The sequence below is a fragment of the Carlito syrichta genome, unplaced genomic scaffold, assembly GCF_000164805.1.
Source record: "Carlito syrichta isolate Samal-C Ts95f unplaced genomic scaffold, Tarsius_syrichta-2.0.1 Scaffold307112, whole genome shotgun sequence".
In the NCBI taxonomy this organism is placed as follows: domain Eukaryota; kingdom Metazoa; phylum Chordata; class Mammalia; order Primates; family Tarsiidae; genus Carlito; species Carlito syrichta.
This window is the reverse complement of record NW_007251208.1, coordinates 2,005,465-2,032,583: the sequence shown is the minus strand read 5'-3', so window position 1 is coordinate 2,032,583 and position 27,119 is coordinate 2,005,465. Positions and strand designations below refer to the sequence as shown.

Genomic DNA, 27,119 nt, shown 5'->3' with positions numbered 1-27,119 from the left:
AGTTCCATGTACGCCCACCAGACGTCCCTTTTATATTTTAGAAATGAATACCGAGGCTCAGTTCTCGCAGAGAGTTCTGTTGCAAACCATCTGAATCGCCCGAACTTTGCTGACTGTTCCAGCGTTTGGAACCTTTGCAGTGTGCCTGGCACGTCTGGAAATCCATGACTCATAAACGCCGGAGCATGGCACCACAGGGAAGAACAGGTGAAAAGTTGTTCCTAGTTGTGCTGTACAGGCGCATACAACTCCCGTCATGCTCCGTGCACAAAACAACAAATAAACAGAGGCACCGCATTTCGGAGCCCGTCGCGCCCCGTTTGCAAGGGCCCCTGGTCCTCGTAGTTCCCACGTGGGGACCCGACAGCGCGTCCGCCCCGGAGCGGGAGGCCTAGAACTACACTTCCCACAAGGGCGCGGGGGCGGGCCCCGGCCGGCCGACGTCATTGCTCCAGCCAGCCAATGAGACGTCCAGGCGGCAGTGAGGCAAGCGCCGTCAGGCGCCAAAGTGGTTTTTTTTTTTTTTTTTTTTTTTTTTTTTTTTTTTTTTTCCGCCGGAGTCGAGCGGGTGCTGCTAGCGGAGGCGCCATATTGGAAGGGACAAAACTCCGGCGACAGCGAGTGACACAAATAAACCCCTGGACCCCTTCGTTCCCCCAGCTCTAAGAGCCGCGATGTTGTACCTAGAAGACTATCTGGAAAGTGAGTGCGCGGCGCTGGGGCGGACCGCCCGTGGGACCCGCGGGCGGGCGAGAGCGCGAGTGGACGGGCAGGCGAGATGGCGGGAGGGAGGGGGAGGCGGGGGATGTTTCTTTCTCACGGTAACTGGCAGCCTCGATGTGGGCTCCCGGCTCCCTGGCCCCCCCCGACGCACGCACGCACGCCGTGACGCAAGCGCGTGTTGTGCCGTTGGCCCCGCCCTCTGACGGACTCTCCTTTTGACAGTGATTGAACAGCTTCCAATGGACCTGCGGGACCGATTCACCGAGATGCGCGAGATGGATCTGCAGGTGCAGAGTAAGTCGGCGCGTGGACTCCGGGTGGTCGCGCGCGTCCAGGGCCGAACTTGCTTGCGGTCAATGCCAGCTCCCGCCGCTGTTTGACTCTCCGTCGGCTCACTCCGAGAGTGCCTTGAGTTGTCAAAAAGAACTGGCAGTCCTGAACCCTCGCTTTTTCTCTCCCTCGCTACTTTTCTTCTGTTTTTTTGGAAGAGAAGGCGGTATTAGGACACGCATTCTTTTCTCGAATTTGGGATTATGGGAAAACATACTTCTCTGCCTTCGTTGACAAGGACGTAGATACATGTTTTAGTAGACAGCCACGTAAATGTTGAGATGTGGGCTTGAGGCTTTATGCATTGAACTTCGATTTCAGCATTTATGCCTCTTCAACAATTTTCAAGAATGGGAAACATACAAGTGCAGGTTTTATGTAGATCTTTAAAGATCCTGGAAACCTGGAATGGCACATTTTGAAAACTTAATACATTTTAGGATACACTTCGAATTGTCAACAGCATGGTCATTTTCTCGATTAAATGAATGAGGGAAATACTGTTTTACGGTAAAGTGACTTGTTTGCTGTAATAAAAATGATGGCCGTTGCTGGGCATTTCTTCTTTCAGGGATAGCTTGGTATCCTGTGACTTTCTCCCAAAATTAACCTTGCTTTTATATAGAGCAAGGGCTGTAAGTAGGAAACTCAGGGCCACTCGGGGTAGCTAAGAACCTCCCCTTTTCATTCCCCCTTACTTCTCTGCGCCACCACCACATACACTCTTCTGCACTCTTTGTTCATGAATATACTTTTTTCAACTTCTCGTCAGTTTCACGTGGCACTAATAAAAGGTGATGTAGCATGGATGCCACTTTCTTCTGTTCAGCGGATTGTGGTGTGAAAGTAAGAATTCGTATGTCTGGTTCTCCAGCTAGCTCACAAAATCCATTTGAACTTTAATGCAATTGAAATGCTAAAGATTTGCAGAAATCGTTTCTCTGCAGAATTGAGCACAGACTTTGATGTCAGGTAGATCTGAGTTTATTTTAGGGCTTTACTGATTAACTCATTGACTTCGCATTATCACCTCTGAGGAGTTTTCATTTTCTGTCAAAAGAAAATCATCTGAGAATTTAAACTAATACAGATAAATTAGAATGTTTAGTACCTGATACAAGATAGGGGTTAAATAAAGGGTAATTGTTATTTTAATGTTTTCATTATTATTATACATTTTAAATTACCTTATAGTTTGGACTTAGGTTATACAAATTACAAGTTTTTAAATCTTGCATTTTAAAATAATAACTAGAATTTTCTGAAGTTTATAGATGTTGTGGATTAACAGAAGAAATTTGTGTGTCAAATAAGGTAGGAAATGCATATTTAAACAAAGGAAAGTACTTAAAAGAATTAACCATTGGACTTCTCAGAATCTTTAAACAGCTATTCACTGAAAATCTCCAAAAGAAGAATACAGTAAAAAGAATTTTCTCAACTTATTTAACAACAGAATCCCTTTTATTTATTTTTGCTTTTTTAACAGACAAAAGAGATGATTATGCTTGGCACACATACTTTGGGAAAAACTGATGTAGAACAAATAATATTAATTATTGTACATATCAAATTCAGTTGTGATATGAGATGATGCGATGTTTAATGCCATATAGCAAATCTTTTTATCATTTTTTTCTTATTTAAAACATGTGAGGATTATCTAGTGGTGCTTTAATTGTGTTTTGGCATTTCTGGCTAACTAATACCATTAGCTGGATTATTAAAAAATATGGTGTAGATAAGATCTACTTGTAGCCTCTATTTTGACTACTGGAAAAAAATTTGAAATAACAAAAATAGGGAAAATTGTAACTTTTAAAATGAAGGTAATTAAGGCATAACATATTTAACATATTCAAAGCATAACATATTTAAGTTATGGCCAAAGTAAAGAGTGCATATTGTCAGATATTTTTCAAAGAATGCATATTTGGTCTATGCATTTGGTCATCTAAATGTGAATTTTTTTTTATTATGTGATAGATGCAATGGATCAACTAGAACAAAGAGTCAGTGAATTCTTTATGAATGCAAAGAAAAATAAACCTGAGTGGAGAGAAGAGCAAATGGCATCCATCAAAAAAGTATGTGTAACGCTTTAGATGATTTGTCAATAAATAGTGAGACCCTCTGAAAAAGATATTTTAAAATTAAATAGCTTTCCAGGTCTCAAAATAAGGGAAAGTTACCAATGGTTCTTTAAAATTGAAATAATTTATTGTGCTTTAGAGCTTTAGGTATAGGGATTTTAAATCACAGAACATTTCAAAAGTATGTTCTATTAATTTGTTTTATTCTTGTTACATATAATTAAAGTTTCTTTGTTTTTAGAGATGTGATACTGTATTCCAATTTTGGCCACAAACTAGAGTGCAAATCAATATACCTTGAAGAATATTTTATGTATTGCTAGGTACATAACTAAGTTGGTGAACTCACAAAAGAACAGAATCTTGAAGGTTGGAAGGATTATAAAGCAAACTTTTAGTTTAAGACTTTAAATTTGTGCATGAGTTGGCTCTAGAAATATAGAGGTCTTTGAGTTTTTATTATTTTTATAGTACTATAATTCTTTCAGATTAGAATGGGCATTGGCTTACACCCGAATATTTGTGTTAAAAGTGTGATTTAATTCATTCAGTATACATTGAAAGAACAACATGGGTTTGATCATGACTGCCATTTAGTTGTATGATATTGGACAGGTTGTTTAATATTGTTGAATATAATGCCTCCCCACACCCAACTTTCATAGAATTTTTCAAGGATCAACTAAGAAAAAATTTGGAACCCGTAAGTTGAATAGTTGTATTATTTACTCTACCACATAAGGGAAGATTATTTCTGTTAGGAGAAGAAAACCTATAACAATGGTCCTGGCTTGGAAGATGCCTGGAGGCACAGGTATATGTGAGTATAGACATCACATATGTATATTGCAGATTGTCTGTCCCTTTATTCTGGAAAGTTTTTAGTGTAGTGCAACTTCAGTATACCCTAAAAAGTCTGGTATACCATGGAAATTCATAGTATCTTTTTAAAAATAATAGTAATAATCTGCTTTACTAAGGAGAAATCTAAAATATAGGTTGAGTTTTATGAATTTATGCCTAATTTAAAATAGGAGTTACAGAGCGATTGGAAATAGTGACATGCGGATCAGAATCCTTTTAATAGCTACACTTTTTTTTTAAGTTTTAAAAAGGAAGTATAAGTGTGCTCTACAAGTTAGATCAATTTTAATTGACATTCTTTTCTTTTAAATACTATTCGCTAGCCCACATAGTTTTGTTTTTGTTTTGTTTTTAGTATAGAGAATAGATTTGGAGTGGTATTTATTTTTTGTTTATATATTTTCTGGGAATTATGAACATATTCCTTTAATTCTTGGCCACTGTCCACAATTTCTTTTCTTTTCTTTTTTTTTTTTTTTTTTTGAGTTGGAGTCTCACTCTGTTGCCCATGCTGGAGTGCAGTGGCACCCTCATGGTCACTGCAAGTCTCTACCTACTGGGCTCAGGTGATCCTTCTGCCTCAGCCTTCCAAGTAGCTGGAACTACAGGCATGCGCCACTATGCTTAGCTAATTTTTTTATTTATTGTAAAGAGATCTCATTAAGTTGCCCAGGCTGGTCTCGAACCCATGGGCTCAGGCAATCCTTTCACCTTGGCTTCCCAAAGTGCTGGGATTATAGGTGTGAGCCGTGGCATCTGGCCCAAATGGTCCACAATTTCTAATCCTTTCCCATCCCCACCCTATTTCTAACAGGGTTTTTATTGCTGTTGTAGGATGACTGTGATAACAAGGTATGCTAATGAAGATGCAGTTACATGTCTTATGTATGCCTATTTTTAAATTATTAATTTATATTGAAATGGAAATGTTTTTATTCAGGACTACTATAAAGCTTTGGAAGATGCAGATGAGAAAGTACAGTTGGCAAACCAGATATATGACTTGGTAAGTAAAATTCATGTGCATACTATGCCCATTTGTACTTGAATTATGGATTATGTTCTAAATTTTATTGGCTTAAGTGTAGTAGAAAGGACAGATTAAAAGTGAAGTATTGCTCTCTTGATCCCCTTTAATTTGAGAGTTCAGTGTCTGTATTTTGGTTTTTTTGTGGAAGGGTCATAGAGAGTCCATAGTGTTAGTTAATACATCAAGAACCTTAGATTTTTAACCGTCTATATTGCTGTATGATCATATCTGATGCTAGATATTTTTTTTTTTAACAAGAATTAGAGTTTAACTTTATTTTACTAATTCTTATTTTCTTAAGATAGTGTGTTTACTTGCCTGATACATCATTTTGAGATTGTTTCTGCGGTAAAAACACATAAGAGTACTGTGTGGACAAGAATTCTTGATTGTCTGATTAAAATGAAGAAGAGAATCATCTGAATCATCGATTACCTGAGTGATGTTAATAGGTGGTACTTAATCTATGTCAGTTGTTTGGGAAATACTAAATGACAAACTTTTTTTAAAAAGCTCTTTTTTGCAGCAACACTTCTAAAAGATTTAAATAATCACAACACATAATATGCAATATTTATCATTTGATGTAGTTAGGGTACTTTTTTTTTAAATGCGAAACATCTTTTCCTAAAATATATACTTTAAGAAGCACTCTTTTCTGTTTTTGCTTAAAGTAAGTTACAGCAGAAAACAAATGCTCACTTTTGGTTGACTTTAGTGTGTAGATTTCATATCTTATTTTTGCACTTTCCTGGGTACAGTTTTATTACTGAACAAGTACATGTGAATAAAACTTCATTGGTAAGCAAGACACAAAATAAAACGTACACACCTCATATAATGTGAATTATAAATGCTTATACTAAGATAGAAAACATTTGTCATATAAAGCCATAGAGAATGTTTGTTTTTATAGAGTGAAAGTATTTTTTTTTTTTTTTTTGAGTTGGAGTCTCACTCTGTCGCCCAGACTGGAGTGCAGTGGCCGCTCCCGGCCACCGCAGCCTCGACCTGCTGGGCTCTGGCAATCCTTCCGCCTCAGTCTTCCAAGTAGCCGGAATTACAGGCGCACACTACCACGCCCAGCTGATTTTTTGATTTATTGTAGAGATGAGATCTCGCTGCCCAGGCGGGTCTCGAACCCGCGGGCTCAGGCAATCCACTCACCACAGCCTCCCAAAGGCACAGGATTACAGGCTGAGCCACCGAGCCCAGCTGAGTGAAAGTATTTTAATAGCTTGAATAATCTAGTCTCTTTTGTTCATACAGTAATTCTGAAAAAAAAACATAAAAGACTGGCTAAAGAAAGGAAGAGTAGGCTATAGCTTGATTTACTGTAGTATAAAAACCAAAAAGAAGTTCTTAATTGTTTCTGTCTTAAATTATGTCTATAAACATAGAAAACATTTACATTTTAATTATGACTAATTTGTTTAGTAACATTCTACCTTATATTTAAAACTATGTATCAGTCTTTATTTAGAGCTACTTGCTTTTTAATTCATATAGCTCTTTGATTCTATTCTTTGTTTTAATATTTTGTTGTTTTACTACTTTTTACACCTTTACTAAAGATACTTTGTGTATTTAGAAAAAAACATAAATATATGCTTTTCAAATACGTGTGTGTGTATTCATGTTATTTATGAACCACACTATTCATCAACACTGTGCCTGATAAAATGGAGTTTTACTTGGGTATAATGGAGGAATAAAAAGTAATACTAGAAATGGTGTCTGTCCTTGAACTGTCTAAACTACTGTGGTTGGGAAGACATACTCACAAAGTAGAGTGGAAAACCTGTATAGAAAGATGTATTGAAGATCGCCACAGTTCAGTATTAAGGGGTATCTGTTAAAAAAAAAAAATTGAAGTAACTCATACAGAGTTATTTGTTGATTTCTTAGAGAATATAAGTTTTTAACAGAATTTGTTAAAATGGTCATGGGCTTGGATTAGGTGTTGTATTGAGGGAAAAGCATTTTACTCAGATATAATGGCATCAACACAGAATGAAAGTAAAAATTAAGAAATTATTTGAGGGGGATAGATTATGGAGGCTAGAGAGTGAGGTAATAAAGGTGATGCGATAAATTTAATTAAAAAAATTTAATTAAAAAAAAATGTGTGCCCATAATGGATCCATACAGATAATGAATTCAAACTCTAGCTCAGCTGTTTCACTGAAAACCTGAATTTGGGAAAGTTCTTTAATCTTGAACCTCAATTTGTTGCTATAAAATAGCAGTATTAATTTATACCTTACCATAGAGTTTGTTTTAAACTATAGCTAATGCTTTTAGCTTAGCAGGTAGTAGGCATTCACTCCTCCTTTAGACTTGGTCCTTCTCATTTCCTGAACTGAAATTGTCTATGTCCTGAAGCCACTGCTTCCCTTTTGACTCTGCCAAGTTGAAGCTGTTTTCTCCCACTCCCTTAAAATCTCCAGGACTGGCTTTTTAGGTCAGTTTCCTTCACTTATTGACAAACTGGAATCTGGTTCACTGTTTTTCTCTTTTGACATCATCTTACTTCTTTGACTTTTTAAAATACCAATCATATGCTTCTTTGGTTTTATAAGTCCTGTCACTTCAGTTGCCACAGACTGAACCTGATCATCACTTGGAATTGCCCTACCTCTGCAATTCCTCCTATATCTACACTTAATTTCCTTCCACTTTATCAGATCTTTCCTATCAGGTCGAGACAGCAGTTGTGCTCTTGATCTCATTTCTTACCAATGCCTTCCACACCGTTGCTGTCTTAAGCATGTTTTTACTGGCTCTAAAAATTGCCAGTCGTCGCAGTGAGCACAACCAGGGAAAATCACACAGCCATGCAGGTGGTGCCACTACAAATTCGTGGTTTTCATTACCAAATGGAACCTTTACTTTTGATACTACTTGTTAGTCTTTGTATTTGAATTTTGTCAGTTTCTCCCAAAGGCTATTCTAAAACTATGCTACACATCTATGCTACATGCAAACATCCTTTCCCTATCCTGTGATCTTCCCTTGCTTTGAGAGTAATGAATTTTGAAGCTATCTGGTGGAACTTCATGAAATAGCTTCCTGCTTATCAATTTTGCAAAATCTCGTTTATCTATAGCCTTACTTTCTTACCTCGTTTCTCAAAGGATGGGGTATTTTTCTTCCTTATTTATCCACTTTTATTCTTGTTCTCCTACCTTCCCATGCCCTCTGATTTGTCTGCATCCCTCTGCCTTCTTTTTATCTTCAGCCTCTTGGCTCTCTACTGGCTTTCATACCACAGCATTTAAATATGCTTAGATCTTCCTTATATTTAAAAAGAACTCAGACAACCACACAAACACCAATCCTGTTGTGACCACATTGTCTTTCTTGAGTTTCTTGAGTGTCAGCCTCATTGACTCCTTCACCTTGGAGACTATTCCTAAACTTGTGGCAGTCGCAATTCTATGTGCCAGATCTCTGAAACTTTAGTTGTTAATTTTTTAATTGCTAAATCCACTAGGCTTTCTTTAGCCTTTTTTTAAACTGACTCTATTGGGAAATTTCCTGCTGTTTGCCATGGTTTTTGCCCTGGCATTCTTGCTCATATATTACCATGTGACTGCTCTCTCCAGATTCTTCTACCTTTGTGCCTTTCTCAAGTCTTTTTCTTGGACACAGCTCATAATGATGGTGTTCCTCAGGTTTCTGTCCCTGACCTTTGTGATTTCTTACTCTTCAGGTGGTTCTCACATAAGACAATTAGCTTCCTTTCTTCTACTCCAAGGCCAGAGGGTTAGGAAGACCAAATGCCATATAGTGAAGAATTGTTCTGTCAAATGCCAATTTTACCCTCATCCCTGCACGCTACCCAAGATGATTAACACTCCTCCATTATCTTTCCACACATTATCTTATTTTTAACAATTGTACATTATTTCTCAAGCCCAGACTCTTCTCTTTTGAGTCTTTTCATTTTATCTGAGAATTCCCAGGCCCTAGTACTCAGTGTATTAAAATTTAAAACTCTTAGATTCTCTTTTTTCTCTCTCATTCTCCTCCACTTTTTTTTTTTTTGAGTCCGACTCTCACTCTTTCATCCAGGCTAGAATGCAGTGGCATGGTCACAACTACCATATCCTTGGACCAGCTAGACTCAAGCGATCCTTCCACCTCAATCTCCCAAGTAGCTGGGACTGTAGGTGTGCACCACCATGCCCGGCTCATTTTTTGATTTATTGTAGAGTTGAGGTCTTGCCTAGTTACCTAGCCTGGTCTCCAGCTCCTTGGACTCAGGCAGTCCTCTGACCTCCATCTCCCAAGGTCGGACTACAGTCTTGAGCCAGGGCACCAGGCCTTGTTTCTGAATCTCAATCAGAAAAACCAATGACCTTGTAGTCATTCTAATTAGAATACTAGTGTTCCTCAGGTTTCTGTCCTTGACCTTTGTGATTGCTTCCTCTTCAGGTAGTTCTCACATAAAGGTAATTAGCTTCCTTTATGTGAGAACCACCTGAAGAGTCTAAGTCACCCTAGACTCCTTCTTTTCCCTAACTTCCCCACATTTAGTCAGTCAGCATGCTGTTCATTTTACTTTAAGTACTTCTAATTGTTTTTCCTACTTCTTTAGCCTACTGTAGTTCAAGTTCTTTTAAAAAAAAAAAAGAGAGATACAATTAGAAACAATAAAATGTGAATATTTTAAGTATACAATTTACATTTTGACAAATATGTCTGCTCTTGTAACCAGTACCCCAATCAAGATATAGAGCCTCACCATTCACTCTGGAAAATTCCCTCATGGCATTTTCTAATGTCTCTCCCCTCAAGTACTCTTTATCTCTCACTTTAACAACTATAATTGCTTTTCTAAATGATGTTTCTGCCTTGGATTTGTCATCCTTATTCTAAAATGTACATTTAAGCGGGCTGTCTCTTTGTTTGAAATTCTTCAGTGTGTAGCTACTAGCTTGTTTTATCATGTCATACAGGGTCATTTTTGGTCTGGCTTCTGCCAGGCCTCTAACTGCATCTCTTTCTTGTCCTCCATCCCTCATCACCATCCACACTCTATCCATAGTGAACACATTGTGTATGTTTCAGTCTCCCTGATTGGAATAACCTTCATGTTTGTTTTGTTAAACTTTTCTGTCCTTCACAATCCTGCACATGCGTTGCTTGTTTATTAACACAGTCTTCATAACCTTGATGTCCGTATCATTTATATCTAGAGAAGAGACTTGACAGCTTGTAACAGACAAGGCATATAAGAGTGTTTTTTAAAAAAGGATTTACTTGGAGAAGGCAGACCAGGGCTTGTACAGCAACTCCCATCACCATCAGTGTCCCAGGCTGCTTCTGATCTGTTTCTTTATCCATTCTGGGCAGGTAGAAGAAGACTTGCAGGAAGGGATTACTCCAAAGGGCACATTTTGTAGTTTAGTCAGCTTTTTTTTTTTTCCAGTAGCAGTCTCACTTTGTTGCCCAGGCTGAAGTGCAGTGACAAACTCACAGACAACACATCCTCGACCCTCTGGGCTCAGGTGATCCTTCTGCTTCAGCCTTCCAAGTAGCTGGAACCACAGGCACGTGCCACAACGCCCAGCTAATTCTTTTGATTTATTGTAAAGATGAGGTCTGGCCAAGTTGCCCAGGCTGTTGTTGAAGCCCCCGGACTCAGGCAATCCTCTTGCCTCTGCCTTCCAAAGTGCTAAGATTACAGGCATGAGCCACTGTGCCTGGCCTTTTGTGTTTGGTTTTTTGTATGTTTTGTTTTGTTTTGTTTTGAGTTGAGTTGGAGTCTCACTCTGTCGCCCAGACTGTTGTGCAGTGGCATGCTCCCGGCCACTGCAGCCTCGACCTGCTGGACTCCAGTGATCCTTCCACCTCAGCCTTCCAAGGAGCTGAAAGTACAGGTGTGGGCTACTACGCCGGGCTCATTTTTGATTTATTGTATAGATGAGGTCTCACCAAGTTGCCTGGACAGGTCTCGAACCTGTGGGCTCAGGCAGTCCACTCACCTCGGCCTCCCAAAGCGCTGGGATTACAGGCTGAGCCACCAAACCCGGCCTGTTTTTTGTTTTTTAAATTTATTTATTTATAATAGAGCTGTGGGGTACAAGTGAGGATTAACTACAGGTAACATTTGGGCTACTAACTGCCCCCACCCCAGTGGACCAAGTGCCCCTCTACCTTCCCGTACCTTGTTGTCACATGACCCCCTACCTTCCTCCCCTAGCAGTGCCCAGTGATTGCCAATCCTACCCATCCTTGTGCTAATATAACTAGTGTTCAGGACCCACTTTTGAGTGAGACCATGTGGTATTCAGTTCTTTGTATCTTTTATAGCTCACATAGTATGATCGTCTCCAACTCCATCCAACTTGCTGCAAAGCGTTTTAAAGAGTGGAAATCTGAACCGGGGCTTGGTGGCTCAGTCTGTAATCTCAGCACTTTGGGAGGCCTAGGCGAGTGGATTGTCTGAGCCCGCGGGTTCAAGACCTGCCCGGTCAACTTGGCAAGCCCTCGTCTCTACAATAAATCAACAATTAGCCGGGCGTGTAGCGTGCTCCTGTAATTCCAGCTACTTGGAAGGCTGAGGCGGAAAGATTGCTGGTTGACTGAGAGCGTGCCACTAGACTCCAGCCTGGGCGACAGAGTGAGACTCCAACTCAAAAAAAAAAAAAAGTGAAAATCTTACCTACTAACATCTGCTTATAGCTCATTGACTCCCTCTAGTGGCAAGATAGGCTGAGGAATGTTGTTTAACAGGGAATACCCCAAATATGTGGGGTTCTGTCAGGAAGGAGAGACTAGATATTAGGAGGTAACTAGCAGTTTGTGCTTTACCCTGCCCCTCAGCATAATCATGTCAGCCTCTAAATCTCTTAATCACATGATTTTATTATTGATCAAATCACATTGTAATCCTTTATTTGCCTTTGCTTGTGTGTTTGTCTTCCTTACTATAAGTGTCAAGAGCTATATATATTTCACTTAGTATCTTCAGAACATAGCCTGTTTATCCTTCAATAACTGTTTGTTCAACAAAAGTTACCTGAATATGTTAATGGATAAGAAAAAATACTAACATGACTCTCAAGTTAAAAGTCTTTAGGAGGGAGAGTGTGATGGTGTTGTTGGTGGATGTATTTTAGTTGGGAGGCAGTGTCTCACCAGTTAATAGAGTATGCTGAGAACAAACAATCTTATGATCCTTGTCTTTCGTAAATCTTTTTGGTATCCTTCTTATTATATTATTCTTATGATTTTGTTATATTCTTCCGTTTGGATAGATTGCCTTTTCTGATACATAAGCTCATTTTGAAAGTCCTTCTAAAACAGGATTTGCAAATGTGCATTCAGCAAAAGGAACTTTTTTAAAAAATATAAAAACATACAGAAGATGTCAAAAAATGTACACACATTTTAAGAAAGGAAAAAACATATTAAAATTGTTATATGCAATATATATTGATAACAAAAGATGAATACAAGCCATGTTTGACTTCTACAATTACAAGAGGTGCTCAGAGTGGTTACCATCAGCGTCCAGACCCTTCTGATTATGGCAAACTAAAAGTAATACATAGATAACATCTCTTAAAATGAGAATACATTTTTTGCCACCCCTGATATAGTGATGTATATATTTTGATCATTTTAGCTAAAAATATCCTCTACTTTACAATAATACTTGTTCTTGCCATTTTTAATTTATTTACTTTTTTTTTTTTTTTTTGAGTTGGAGTCTCACTTTGTCTCCCAGGCTGGAGTGCAGTAGTACACTCACGGCTACCCCAGTGTCAACCTGCTGGTCTCTGGTGATCCTTCCGCCTCAGCCTTCCAAGTAGCCGGAATTACAGGCATGCACTACCACGCATGGCTAATTTTTGATTTATTGTAGAGACGAGGTCTTGCCAAGTTGCCTGGGCTGGTCTCGAACCCACGGGTTCAAGCAATCCACTCGCCTCGGCCTCCCAAAGTTCTGGGATTACAGGCTGAGCCACTGAGCACGACCTAATTTATTTACTTTAAAGAGTTTTCCTTTTAAATTATGACTAAACAGATTTTTAAACCAATGTGAACATTACTATGCACAGTAATGACAATATTGGAAACTCAGTTAACTCATTTCCAATAAAATCATATTATCTTTATAAAATCAGAAATATCGGATCTCCCAACTAAGGCTTCTGAGGGAGATATGATTCTCGGTCATTCTATAACCTCAGAGCCTGGCACAATAGCTTAATCAAATGGTGAACAGAAGGACAAAGATTTTCGCGGTCTTATCCAGAGTTTTTCAAACCTTAGTCATTTCTTTCCCATCTTCATGGTTTTTATAATATCTGCCTACTACTAACTACATTTTTAATCTGCATATCTACTAACTACATTTTTAAATGAAATTTATTTAGAGGAAAACTAATTTGATACTACAAATATAAATGAAAAACTAGCTTCCCTTATCTTGCATAAATAATTATTAAAATGTCAAAGACATTTATGGGCCTTCTTAGAATGCTTATGCTTTATGTGGTACATATTATCACAGTATCTTGTGATATTTGAACACTTGATGCTTGAGGGTAAGAAATTTACTTTATTAGCCTTACAAGTAGTTATAGTCAAACAAAAGGAAATTACTGACTTGTTCAGTTGGGAGGTCACTCAATGGAGTTACCCTGTCAAATTAGTTATTCTCCCTGAAATGTCAACAGTAAACATCCAAATGAGTCTATAAATATTAGAAATAAAGTTCCTATAACACTTAACGTTTAAGGACTGAGAATATTAGTGTGCTTTAAAGGTGAGTATGGATGGGACATAGTGTAAGTGTAAAACTACAATAATTTCTGTTGTTAGGTCATTTAACCAAAAACACTAGTATTTCTAATTTTACAGTTTTATATAGTAGGAGAATATAACTTTCATTCATTTGGCAAATATATATAGGACTCCAGCTGTGAGCAGTAACCAGTGCTGAGTGGGCAGTACTGACATAGACAGGTAACGCCTGGGCAAACTGCCAAATAAAGATTATTTTAGATATTAATAAGTGCCATGAAGGAAATAGACACTATAGAAAGGAGAAAGGGAGGGGGAGAGAGGGAGAGAGGCTGTTAAAAATGTAGTCAGGATGAGCATAGTCTAAGAAGATGACATTTGAGTTAATACTTGGAAAATGAGAAGGAACCATCCATTCAAAGAGCCAAAGGAAGACTTTTCAGCCAGGTGATGTGCGAAGGGCAAAATCTGAAGAGGAAAAGGCTTGACATATAGAACTAGGAAAGAGACCAGTGTGATTGGTCTGTAGTGAGAACCAAGAGCAGCATGAGATGAAGCAGGCAGGGGCTAACGCACAGGAGCCAGTCCTGGAGGAGTGTGATTCTTAGTCTAAAGTGTGGTAAGCCAGTGAAAGGTTTTAAACAGAGAAGTGAAATTGACCTTAGAGGAGATTTTATGCCTTTGCTTCAACATTATATCATCATAGTAATTTTAAGTAAGCATGTATTAGTTTTGGAGATTTTAAGATACAGCAATTTAGTATTGATTTCATACCTTTGGGTTTTATTTGGCATGCTATTTTATTGATTTTTTTATTGAAATATATTATTTACTTTTAAAATCAGTGGCAAACACTTCATTTCTATGACCAGCATTGCACTGCTTACCTTATTTGCTAAGGAAAGAAACCATACTGAATAAATCAACAAATGAAGAAATTTGGGGTCCAGTAGCACAAACTGACAGTTTATTTCAATAACCGTTTTAGTGAAATTTGACTAGCAGGAAAAAAAAATCTATTTTGTTTTAATAATTTCCTTCTAGAAGTCTCATACTCATAGTCATTAAACACTTATTTGTGTTCCTCAGCCAGATGTCACTGTCATAAGGATGTATTAGATTGCAATACCCAATAAAGTTGATTTATATACACTCTGATAAAATTTGAGCTTTTGGTTAATGCTTGAATGATTTTAGCAGTCTCTTGCAGTGCTCAATACCCTTGAACTTGCTGCTTATTTTTTTTTTTTTATCCTGGCCTGTTCCTGAGATGATTATATTTCAGACCCACATTTTACCTATAAATTTGAGAGTCCTTTATCTGATACTCTAATTAAGGAAGTATATTATTTGAGTTTGACCTTTTGCTTTCTATCCTGTCCTTATTGTCTGTTAGGAAGATGATTAGATAAAGTGAATGTGCTAAGGCCTGAAGTATTGGTTTCAGCCTAAGATTAGGTCAAACTTTTATCTAATTTAAATGTAATTTAAGATGTAAAGAATCATTTTCATGACTTATCATCAAAGAAATACTTTGCCATCATGTTTTTTTTTTCCTTCCCCAACTTACCTTCCTTATTCACTGTTATCAGCTTTTTTCATGGATAGAAATTTATCTGTTATTATCATAGATTTCAACTTTAGAACCTAATAGACTGCTTATTCTGAAAGGGCAAGCTGAGCATCTAAAACTAAAATTTGACTGTATTGGAAGCAACAGATCATGTAGAAACTTTTAAAAAGCTATATCTAGTTTTGTTTGGATCCATAAGGGACATGTTTTAAAATTTGAATATTGGAAAAATGGTAGAGTCAAAATAGAAAGAATCAAGCATTACAAACCTATGCAAAAAATATTAAAGGATGAGAGTTTGTTTTGTGCAGAGGGGCACAGTGTGACTTAAATTCTTAATGATCATGAATGTGTTAACAAATAAGGTTGATAAGATTTCCTTTATCTCTAAAGAGGTCAGAAAAAGTATGTCAGTTATTAAAGCAGTTATGGTTTGTGGTTAACAAGGAAATGTGGATAGCTTTTATTGTCATTAAATGGTGAACAAATAAATAACTATACTCTGTGGTCAGCTTTGTGTTAGCAATCTGTGGCTAATGGGAAATCTCTCAATTGGATCAGTACCCTCTTTACTACTATCAATCAATTTTACAAGAGTCGTGTGTGTGTGTGTGTGTGTGTGTGTGTGGTGTGTGTGTGATGTGTGTGTGATGTGTGTGGGGGGTGGGGTAACTTAGGTCCTTTCTTTGACTGGTACCTATAGGGCCATTATGATGATCAGCTGGAATAGGTGCTGTAGACATTCAGAATCATGTAGGTAAGAGGGAATGTGAATGAGAGATTTCAGACAAGTTCAGTTCTCACTATGGCTGTTTAATACTGTTTAAGTATCCTGGTACTTTATAGCTTAAGTTAAATCTTGTGGTCAACTTCTTTCTGACTTCTCGTATGACTCAGTACAGCAATTGTAACCCCAAGATAAATCCAATAATTCTCCTTACCTAATAATTGCTTTTAATATTAACCAATTCATAATCTTTTTTACATATGAGGAAGTAAGAATGATTGGAAGCCATCTTACAAAGTTGCCCACCACAAGGTGTGGTTAAGGTTTTTCTTTGTTTATTTTAATTATGAATTTGACTCTTAAAGTTACTAGTTCTTTGGGTTTTATTGCCTTTTCTGAGCTATCTAATGTTGAAAATTTCATCATCATTTTTCACTTTCATGTGTAATAACCTATCAGTAATATATTTAATAAAATGAAGCAGTTCTTAAATGCAGAAGTAGAGTAAGTTAGGGTAATGTGTATGGTATGGAAAAAAAAGTCTCCATCGCAAACTAAACCATGCTCCCAAGAGATTCTAACACTCTGTTTGTGTTTTATATTCCTATTACAAGCTGTATCATACTTTTTTCTCTAAGCATACTGTTTGTCTTTCTGTCTCTATTACTTCTTTCCATCTATTTGAATACTACGCATTCTTCACTGTCATTCGTACTTCCTTGTGTCTATCAATGTTAGATTTTTTCCTTTATGTACAACTTTTGACTTTTTGACCTGTTGCTTATTTGTGACAACGCTTCTATTTTTTATCTTTTATTATGTTAAAATTGTATGTAAATCTTGATTGTCAGCTAAATTCTAATTCCTGTGAAGGCAAGGATTCTCTCCCATTCTTCATATATTTAATTCAGCACCAAGCACATACTAGGAACTCAATATTTGTTATTAGTATAATTGTAGGTAAGAAAGGTAGTGGACTGTTTTTATTGCATTAAATAGTCTTGGAATTGAAAAATTGGTATTTTTTCTGATTTCCCTTGAGATTAAATTTTGACAATGAAAGAGATTCTTGAATAATGGAGGTCTGTGTTCACACTTTATTTTTGGAAGGGAGGTTCCATTAAAGGATGCTCAATTACCTGCAGATTCTTTGAATAGGAGCAAGTATCCATAATTCGTAACCCTATAAGGTTTTAAATATTTTAAATACAACTTCTGTCAAGCTCTGAAAAGTAACCTGAGTGTGAAGATGGAGGGAAAACTGGGTTTTAAATTGTTAAAAAAAAAAAAAATCAAAAACAACACCCCCATGGTTGCTGTTAATATATCAAATACTAACAATAGGACAATATTACTAGTTTTTCAACTTGAATTACTTTGCTCTGAGTTCAGAACAAAACAAACAAAAAACAGTTGGTTTCTGCATGCAAAAAGTTCAGGGGTCAATATTAGGTATAAATGGTGGAGCACAATTTGTTACAAATAGATCAAAGTTAAATCTGGTTTCTGTAATGCATTAGCTATGTAACTTTGAGTATGTTTCTAACCCCTCTGAGCCTTAGTTTTTTTCACTTATAAAGTGGAGGCAGTAATAACCTATTTCAAAAGATCAGAGTGAAGGCCAGAAAGGAGAGAGCATCTAATGTGCCCAGCATTTATCTGACTTTTTCATAGGCACGGAACGCATGTACATTGTTTTTTGCTACTTTTCTTCCTTTCTTCCTATGTTAGATACACATTATTTCCTTAAGAGTCATACTTAAATTTTTGTCCTCATACAGGATGATAGCTCATTTGATATTTGTAAGAAAGTTATTTCTAAGTATAACAGTAATTCAGTAGGAAGCTAGACTTGGAAAAAGGATGTCGTCAATAATGTGACATGAATATTTTTCAAAGAACTTGTGTTTTTGTTTCACTTCAAAGTAGTAAGTTTAAAAAAATATTGAATAGTAAGCTTAAAAATACCTTAAGACAATGTTACCAGTTTGAGGTATATAATTTTCTGAAATTAGTCAAAAGCTCTCTAAGTGAGAAAATAAGTTTTTTTCTACCTTAACTAGGACAATAGAATTATAGATAAAATCATTTTTAACCTGACCCTTTGGAGATTGGAATTTTCTGCTAAAAACCCCTTTTGTTTCCCTCTTTGCATAAATGTTTACAAGTGTAATGATCCCCTTTACTGTCTTAGAAAAATGAATGTATGGAATATAGGAGCCTTCTTGTAGATGGAGGATGTCTCATCATTCTAAAGAGCAGCTGTTATGGTGGCCTTATAAGTAGGAGATTAGACTGAAAGTAATCACAAGGCATATTATGAAAAGTTACGAACCTCCAGCCCCTCCTCCCACCCTCTAATCCCTAATCTCAGTTTTGCTTTAATGTTCATATCCCTGCTTCTTCTAAAAATGTAGTATAGAGCATTTTCTAACAAGCTGAGAGTCTGGTTTCTTAAAACTTAAAATTTATTTAGAAGACTTGGGAGATTATTTAGCCTAGCACCCTCATTTTATAGATTAAAAACCTCTGAAGCTTAGGTTAATTGACTTGTTCAAGGATGCTACGCAGATTCACTAAAATAAACAAAGATTTAGGTTTCCTCATTAAACTGACACTTTAACAGTGTCCCAAATTTTGGTGGTTATCTTTGATCTTCTTTGAAACAGGTAGATCGACACTTGAGAAAGCTGGATCAGGAACTGGCTAAATTTAAAATGGAGCTGGAAGCTGATAATGCTGGAATTACAGAAATATTAGAGAGGCGTAAGTAAAATTTACAGTTTTCCATCAATATTGGACAATACATGTACAAATCACTGAGGAGACGCTTGTCCCACAGAGGCTTTTCAGATCCTGCCCTTCGGTGGATGGTGGCGTCCGGGTCAGATAGCTTGGACCCTAACAGTTGGAACTGTTTGGGTTATAGATACTGAGAAATATTATATAAGATATCATCCACTCACTCTTTATGAAAATAACATTAAATCATTTCATTTTAAAATATCCACATATGCTAGTAAGATGAGTGGTAAGAACAAGGATTTTTTAAAATGTAACCATTGAGAAACAAATCAGCCATCTTTCTTTAAATGTATTGACTTTGCCCTGCCTGTTTATACACTTCAGCTTTGAGGGAGGTTATTAGTTTTTCTTAAGAACTGCTTGTAGGCTTTTCCTCAACTGTGTTTACTGTGAAAGATTCTAATTAGTTCCATAGCACTTCTCTTTTTCTTAAGACTTTCCTAAACTTTCCCTTATCAGCAAGAAGCCATTTTACGATTTCTTTGCAAGACTCAACTTGATCTCCTGCTATAGCTTATGTCTTTCACGTATTTGGTGTACCTCAGGAGACTTCCCAAAAATGGAAGCATGCAGTTCTGTTGCTTTAACTAATTTAGCATCTCTTCCAACATAAAAAAGCAGATGGTGTGGTACTAGGCCCAGAGCAGGCACCCGCTCAATGCTCATCGAACCAAGTTAGTATTATGGTTAATTTCTACTAGAATTGAAATAAAGCTTTCAAACACATTTTTTTCCTTGGTATATTTCAGTAGGAAGAATATGTGCCTGTTGCTACACACACATGAAATCTTTCTCTACAGTGCTAGTCTATGTGTCTCTCTTGATATGCTCACTGGAAGTCAGCTAGAAAAGCCAGTCACAAGTCCATCATTAGATCCATAGTTGTAGTTATGTGTCCAAAAGTAGATCCATCACTTTAGATGATCATCCAATTTATTTGTGATAACTTTTATTCTGGAGGAACCCTGTCTAAGAATAATAAGTATTTGAGGACGAAATAAAATATTCTATAGCTGCTTTGATTTTTTTTTTTTCTGGTTGGGGGAAATGCTGATGGTAGTCATGAGAAATGATAATTCATACCTATTCAGTACTGCAGGAAGGTTAATAAAGCATCCTCTCTAAAGACACAGACATATGAAACTAAATTGGATTGAGTTATACAAAGTGCTTCACCCTGTGCCCTGCCATAATTTCATCTCAAGGGATCAAAAATAAACCCAGACAATTTCTTTAAAGGTATTTTAGAGCTTGGTGATAGAGATTCTATTCTTCAGTTTTGCAAGCAAAATTCCTAACTTCTTTTAGGAAGTCTTTGCTATCATATGTCATCTTAATGATCAAATATTTTTCTTTCATATAGTAATGTTCTCATCACTTAGAACTTTAAAATTTCCCACTAAAAGGTCTTCAGCTCAGTAAAACTAGGTTGAGTCTTATCAGTAATGAGGTCATAATGTCCATTCATCTATTTATGCACCCACTGTAGTGAATTCCCTAATTAGATATTAGCATACTTGAGCCATTGTGTACTAAAGGTGAATATTGAGCAATGAATTGCTAATTGTTTAGAGAGAGAATAACTCAGAGTGAAATTGGCAATGGTGACCCTCTAACATGTCTGGTATATGTGTCAGAGGTTGCCAGTCCTCTGCGGGTTTAGGTTGGCTGATGTGTAAGGTTCTGTGGTGTCTTTTAATGGCAGTATATCTCTGTGCCTCTCTTTTTGTAGGATCTTTGGAATTAGATACTCCTTCACAGCCAGTGAACAATCACCACGCACATTCACATACTCCAGTGGAAAGTAAGTTTACTGCAGTTAAGTTGTAAATACAATTAAAAGCTCGTATCACGTGTATATTCTCTTTTGTTAACTCTACACAACAAATTGAGAAATATATAAAATTCCCTTTGTGTTTTGTGGGATGTGGTTTTTTCACTACAAGTGCTGGCAGACTTATCTTTTTCATATGGGAAAAGCATATTCGATTTGGAAATAGGTAGTGTACTTTCTCTGAAATTCATAGAGGGAGAATGTATAGTATTAGTAGCATATACTCCCACCTACAGATACCTGCTTCTCGCTAGAGGAGTGTTACAGGTGAGCCAAACCATAAACTCTTTGTGGTAGGTAGGCCCTTCGTCTTGTTCTTCCTTGCTTCTCCAGTGCTTCGCCTAATGTTTGGCATATAATGAAGTTTCAAATGGTTGAAGAGTTGGTGAGTAAACGAATTCTTAGTCAGATAACTGCTGCTGGTTGACTGATTGTATCAGTGTTTTTTCACAAATATTTGATAGGAAAGGAGGGTAGACTGAAACCTTTTCTAAATGGTAGATAATGTTTGGGAAATAAAATTCCCCTCATGTTGTATGTGAACCCATGGTGCATCATGGGTTTTCTTCCACTAAAGTGTTTTAAATGTCTGAGAACAGAGTCCTACCTGTCCTGTCCGCCAAGAAAACATGCTCTGTGTTTTATGAGAAACCCAAATCACAACTATACCAGTATATAACTGGATGGAAGCAATATGTCTTGTTTAAAAATCACAAATTCTTTATTTATATTTAGAAAGGAAATATAATCCAACTTCTCACCATACAACAACAGATCATATTCCTGAAAAGAAGTTTAAATCAGAAGCTCTTCTATCTACTCTTACATCAGACGCTTCTAAGGAAAATACGCTAGGTAAGTTTATTTTCTTAAATGTGATTGTTTGCTTTGTTTGTATTACAGTAAGGGGAAATAAAAACATTCAGGATTAATGAAGCATACAATTTATTTACCTGTTGAAGTGTAACTATGGAAACAGAAGAAAAAAGAAAAACATGGGACATTGAATACATTATTGGTACATCATTATTCAGTCGACTTAATCTACAGTGACGTGCAGAGTTTAAATTCAATGATTATATTTGTGCCAGAAAGCAAAGTATTTTAAACTCACTAACATTATGTTCTCTGCAACCATTTTTTTTCTTCTTTACCTCTACACAGGTTGTCGAAATAGTAATTCCACAGCCTCGTCTAACAATGCTTACAATGTGAATTCCTCCCAACCGTTGGCATCCTATAATATTGGCTCGTTATCATCAGGAACTGGTGCAGGGGCAATTACCATGGCAGCAGCTCAAGCAGTTCAAGCAACAGCTCAGGTAAAAAGTAAAAGGTTTAGAGACAAACTGTTAGGTTTTGTCTGAGTTATTGGAGGAAACCAATTTGATAGAAACAACTTGATGTGAACTAGTTTTCTAACATTGTATAGTTTCATTTTTAATTCATAGTTTTATAGTATCTGAGATTTTACATAATGAAATAATATGTAGGGATTACCTGATTGATAATGAAAAGTAAAAAATAGATTTATAGTGCAGATTGTAGGCAGATCCTTCCCACAATAATGCCTATGTTGCCCTTGTGCTTGACTGCAGTCTGCAGCACATACTAGCAAAATTCTTTGTTCTTTCTTCTAGTTCCAGGGCTTTCTTTTTAGACCTTGGGACTTAGGTTGCCTTGAGTTTGTTCCTTTCTGTGCAGTTTGTCTATATTCCAAATTAAGAAGTTGCCCATCCATAGTTACTGTTGAACTGTGTAGAAACTCCTTTCATAAAAAAGCTTAAATTCTAGTGGTGAGAATAATAGTTTAAACAAAATAAATTAGTAATTATTTTTGGATAAACCAAAATAAAACTGTAACTTGTAAACATTGAAACAGAAAATCTTCATATTTACATATACTGATGCTGTCAATGAATGTCTATTTAAGATGAAGGAAGGACGAAGAACTTCTAGTTTAAAAGCCAGTTATGAAGCGTTTAAGAATAATGACTTTCAGCTGGGAAAAGAATTTTCAATGCCCAGGGAAACAACTGGCTATTCATCATCTTCAGCACTTATGACAACATTAACACAGAATGCCAGTTCATCAGCAGCCGACTCACGGAGTGGTCGAAAGAGCAAGTAAGTTTTATCGATATGGTAGCCCCCATACCCTTACTGAGTACTCAGTCTACTTGTTATCTCAGCTGGGCCCCCGTATAGTCAACAAAGGCAGGATACAGTGGATGAAGATGGACCTTGGAGAGGTAGGGAGAGATTAAGTTTTCATTTACACTGCTATACACTGAAGGAGCAAAGTCTTGAAAAAGTGTTAGAGTTGCTTTTAATTTTTCTAGAGTCTTAAATTGAGTTTGTTAATACATGACTTCTGTTTGTTTTATTTTGTTCACTAGGATAAACCATTTTATGAAGCTGGCTTTTATTTATTGCCCCTTATTTTGACAAGATGAATTAATGCATGAAGTATAAATTATATACTGGAGATTTTTATTAAAGAAGATAATTCATTTTGATTTTCAGCAAAGTGTCTTCTTGGTCTTAGGTCCTAAAAATTGATGGCATGAAAATATTCCTAGCATTTCATATTCACATATAAATATGAAGCTCTTAGGATGATTGTGTGAGCTTTAATTGTGAAAACTTAACAGTGTTTAGCAATGTTTCTCTCCCAAGTAACTGAATATGCTAGGTGTTTGTAAATAATGAACGTTCAAACGGCAGGCCCAAATAATTAGTTGCTTAATAATGATATTATTATTTCTATTTTTAATTGTATTGTATTTTCTGTGAGTAAATCCCTAAAAGAATGATCAATGTGAAATAACTACTGAAATGTCACATATCTTAATGATTCCAATTTAATGTAACTGCATATGATAAATTTCTATAGTTTAAAAATTTAATTAGCATCTAACTAGTGATAACTTACTTGTGAATTTTAATACTCTTGATTCCTGTCGTACACATGTTAGGTATTCACGCATCAGTTGGTGGTTGATAGTCATAATCATTTTCATTAAATGCTTTTGTATTTTATATTTTGATGAAGAGTATTCAGTTTATTTAAAAATACAAATAGTATCTGTAAGCTAGCCATAATTAATATTAATTTTTAATTACAACTCTACAATTTAAGACAATGGTAAGTAGCAACTTAGATGAAAACATTATTGTAAAAAATTTTGGAACAAAAAAGTTTTTTTGAATAATTTTGTACTCTAAAAAGCATAAAATTATAAATAAAAATAAACTTATAAAAAATGTTACTCTTTGTCACTTTAAACAAGTGTACTTTTAAGTTATATTACTTTAACTTTGGGTTAGGCATTAATTTATACATTTGATGTCATTTCGTTTCATACCACTTAGGAGTTATTCTCTGGTAACTTCTGGATAGAGAGCAAATTAAACTTACACTGTTTTTTCAGAAACAACACCAAGTCTTCAAGCCAGCAGTCATCATCTTCCTCCTCCTCTTCTTCCTTATCATCGTGTTCTTCATCATCAGCCGTTGTACAAGAAATCTCGCAACAGACAACAGTAGTACCAGAGTCTGATTCTAACAGTCAGGTTGATTGGACTTATGACCCAAATGAACCTCGATATTGCATTTGTAATCAGGTAAAAGTCTGATATATATCTATAAAAGCATAATCTGAATAAACTAGAAGAAAGAGAACTATTTCCTTTTTAAGCACTTTTTTTTTTGCTCAGTTAAAATAGTGTTGCTTTATTTATGTATTTTTCTCTCCTTCTTATAAAGGTGACGTTTGCTATAAATACAGAGTATAAAGAAAAATCTAAGTTATCCATACTCTCAGTCCTCAGTTATAACCTGGCTAACTTGGTTCCTGACTGGCAGACTGCTCTCTTCTCTGTGTTCTCACATGGCAGAGAGAAAGAGACAGCATGTTGGGTGTCTCTTCTTCTGAGGGCGCCAACCCTATCAGATTACAGCTCCACCCTGTGACCCCACTGACCTTTACCATCTCCTCACAGAGTCTCTCTCCAAATATAGTCACACTGAGGATTAGAACTTCAACATATAGACTCTGGGGGGACACAAGCATTCATTCCATAACAGATATGTATGCAGATAGACACACACACGTGTGTGTGTAAGTTTGACAATAGGAACCATGGCTGTTTTTGCTAAAGCAGGTATACTGAACATTATTTTTCTTTAAGGTTATGTTTTTAATCCTCTCATAGTTATCTCTTATACCATGTACCATAATTTATTTAACTAATATCTAGCTATATATTAATTTAGTGATCTTAAATTTTTTGGAACTACAGTTAACATGATGGGCACTTCTTTTATACAGTCTGTTTTATATGTCAAATTTCTGGGTTAATCTTTTAGAAACAAAATTAGGTTATAAATATATCAGATATAGACTACTACCATAATACCTTCCAGAAATTTATTACCAAAATTGGCGAACATGCCCATTTCCTAAACCCTGTTCAGCACTGGATATTATTTTCTCTTTAAACCATATACCAATTTTATGGTTTTGTATCACATGACCACTTTAATTTACATTAGTATTAAGATTGGACCTTTTTGACTGTTTTTATTTCTTCTTTTATGAATTGGTTCCTAGTGGTATTAGCCGATTTTCCCATTGTTTTTGTTATATAGTACATAATATGTACATATTTTCCTTGGTTTAGTTTTTTATAATTCTAAAATTTCTATTTTTTGTGGATATGATTGTTAATCTTTATGTCAGCCATGGATTATATATTTTGAAAGGCTTCTCTTTTGCCCTATTCTCATGATAAATTTGTCTTGTATTTTTTCTAATTTTTATATGGTTTTGTCTAGTTCTTGATATGCTTCAGTTTCTTCACATTTAAATCTTAATCTATCTAGTTTATTGTGTTTTATGGTGTGAGCTGCTAATCTAATTTTTACAATTTTTAAGTTTGCCAGCTGGTCTATCACCTGATAAACATTTTTTCAGGCCGGGCTTGAGGCTCAGTCTGTAATCCCAGCGCTTGGGAAGCTGAGGTGAGTGGATTGCCTGATCCCGTGGGTTCGAGACCCACCTGGGCAACTTGGCAAGACCTCATCTCTACAATAAATAAAAAATTAGCCGGGCGTGGTAACGCACACCTGTAGTTCCAGGTACTTGAAAGGCTGAGGCAGAAGGAGCGCCTGAGCCCAGCAGGTCGAGGCTGTGGTAGCCGTGAGCGTGCCACTGCACTTCAGGCTGGGTGAGAGAGTGAGACTACAACTCAAAAAAAAGAATTTTTTTTCAGTATTAATGATTAAGAATAGTGTATGCTTAAATATTCTAGCAGGAAAAGAACAGCAGCAGATTGAGCCTGGACTTTTTTTTTTCTCTGTACAACTAAAAAACTAGAAGGAGATGGAATATGTCTGTAGAGCTTTGAGGGAAAAACTGACATTCCCTGAAGACTTGATGCATAGAGGAGTTGTTTTTATTCATTGCACTATATGAAAATATTTTCATTCATGCAGAAAATCACAAGTGTGCCATCTAGTTAATCTTGTCTGAAAAAGTATTCAGTTCACTGGGAAGATAAATGATTTCAAGAGTTAGGAGGTTATGTTCTAAAGTGTGGAGATGTAAAGCAAAAGAAAATGAGAAAGGACATTGAATAGATAAGTTTAGAAGTTTCAAGGAAGTGGGCTATTGACTGCAGAAATATAAATGACCTAACATGACTCAAGAAGTAAAAGCTTTCAGCAGATGACTAACCAAGAAGGAAACATAATTCTTACAAGAAGAACCACCGAAGTCATGTCCAGGTGGCTTACACAGCAAGTTCCTTCAGACTTTCAAAGGGCAAATAACTACTGTTCATCTCCTGCCCCTGCCCCAAAAACATCTTTTAGGAAAAAACTATATACTTTGATTCTCAATGTATTTGTTTATATTCAGTGTATTTTCCTCTATTTTCTGGCAATATCATAAACAATTAATTTGGTTTAGATGCTTGTTACATAGTCATAATAAAAATATTTCATTTTCTTTAACCCAGGTATCTTATGGTGAGATGGTGGGATGTGACAACCAAGATGTAAGTAAATAAATGTTTCTACTTAGGAATGAAAAAAATCATAGATTGTTATTACGTAGATCGTTTTTTAAAATTTACTATGTATCTCATTCTAAGAAAACAGGTAGCCGGGCTCGGTGGCTCAGCCTGTAATCCCGCGCCTTTGGGAGGCTGAGGTGAGTGGATTGCCTGAGCTCGCGGGTTCGAGACCCGCCTGGGCGACTTGGCGAGACCTCATCTCTACAATAAATAAAAAAATTAGCCGGTCGTGGTAGCGCGCCTGTAATTTCCAGCTACTCGGAAGGCTGAGGCGGAAGGATTGCTGGAGCCCAGCA

General features: G+C 36.5%; 1 protein-coding gene across 3 annotated transcripts in view; it reads left to right on the top strand.

Annotated features, from left to right (window-relative positions):
• The first annotated feature begins 522 nt into the window (after positions 1 to 522).
• The window catches only part of ING3 (inhibitor of growth family member 3), a 29,044-nt gene continuing 2,447 nt past the window's right edge, over positions 523 to 27,119 (top strand). The window contains exons 1-11 of one of the 3 annotated variants that reach the window (XM_008063880.1): positions 523 to 702; positions 946 to 1,017; positions 3,040 to 3,140; positions 4,951 to 5,016; positions 18,773 to 18,869; positions 20,641 to 20,712; positions 21,478 to 21,597; positions 21,907 to 22,064; positions 22,676 to 22,869; positions 24,177 to 24,369; positions 26,767 to 26,805. In XM_008063880.1, the coding sequence (XP_008062071.1) occupies positions 675 to 702; positions 946 to 1,017; positions 3,040 to 3,140; positions 4,951 to 5,016; positions 18,773 to 18,869; positions 20,641 to 20,712; positions 21,478 to 21,597; positions 21,907 to 22,064; positions 22,676 to 22,869; positions 24,177 to 24,369; positions 26,767 to 26,805 (1,140 nt within the window). In that variant the 5' untranslated portion in view covers positions 523 to 674. Of the gene's footprint in view, positions 703 to 945; positions 1,018 to 3,039; positions 3,141 to 4,950; positions 5,017 to 5,566; positions 5,936 to 18,772; positions 18,870 to 20,640; positions 20,713 to 21,477; positions 21,598 to 21,906; positions 22,065 to 22,675; positions 22,870 to 24,176; positions 24,370 to 26,766; positions 26,806 to 27,119 lie in introns of those variants that run through there. The other 2 variants (XR_504691.1, XM_021715442.1) reach the window with 2 other exon arrangements.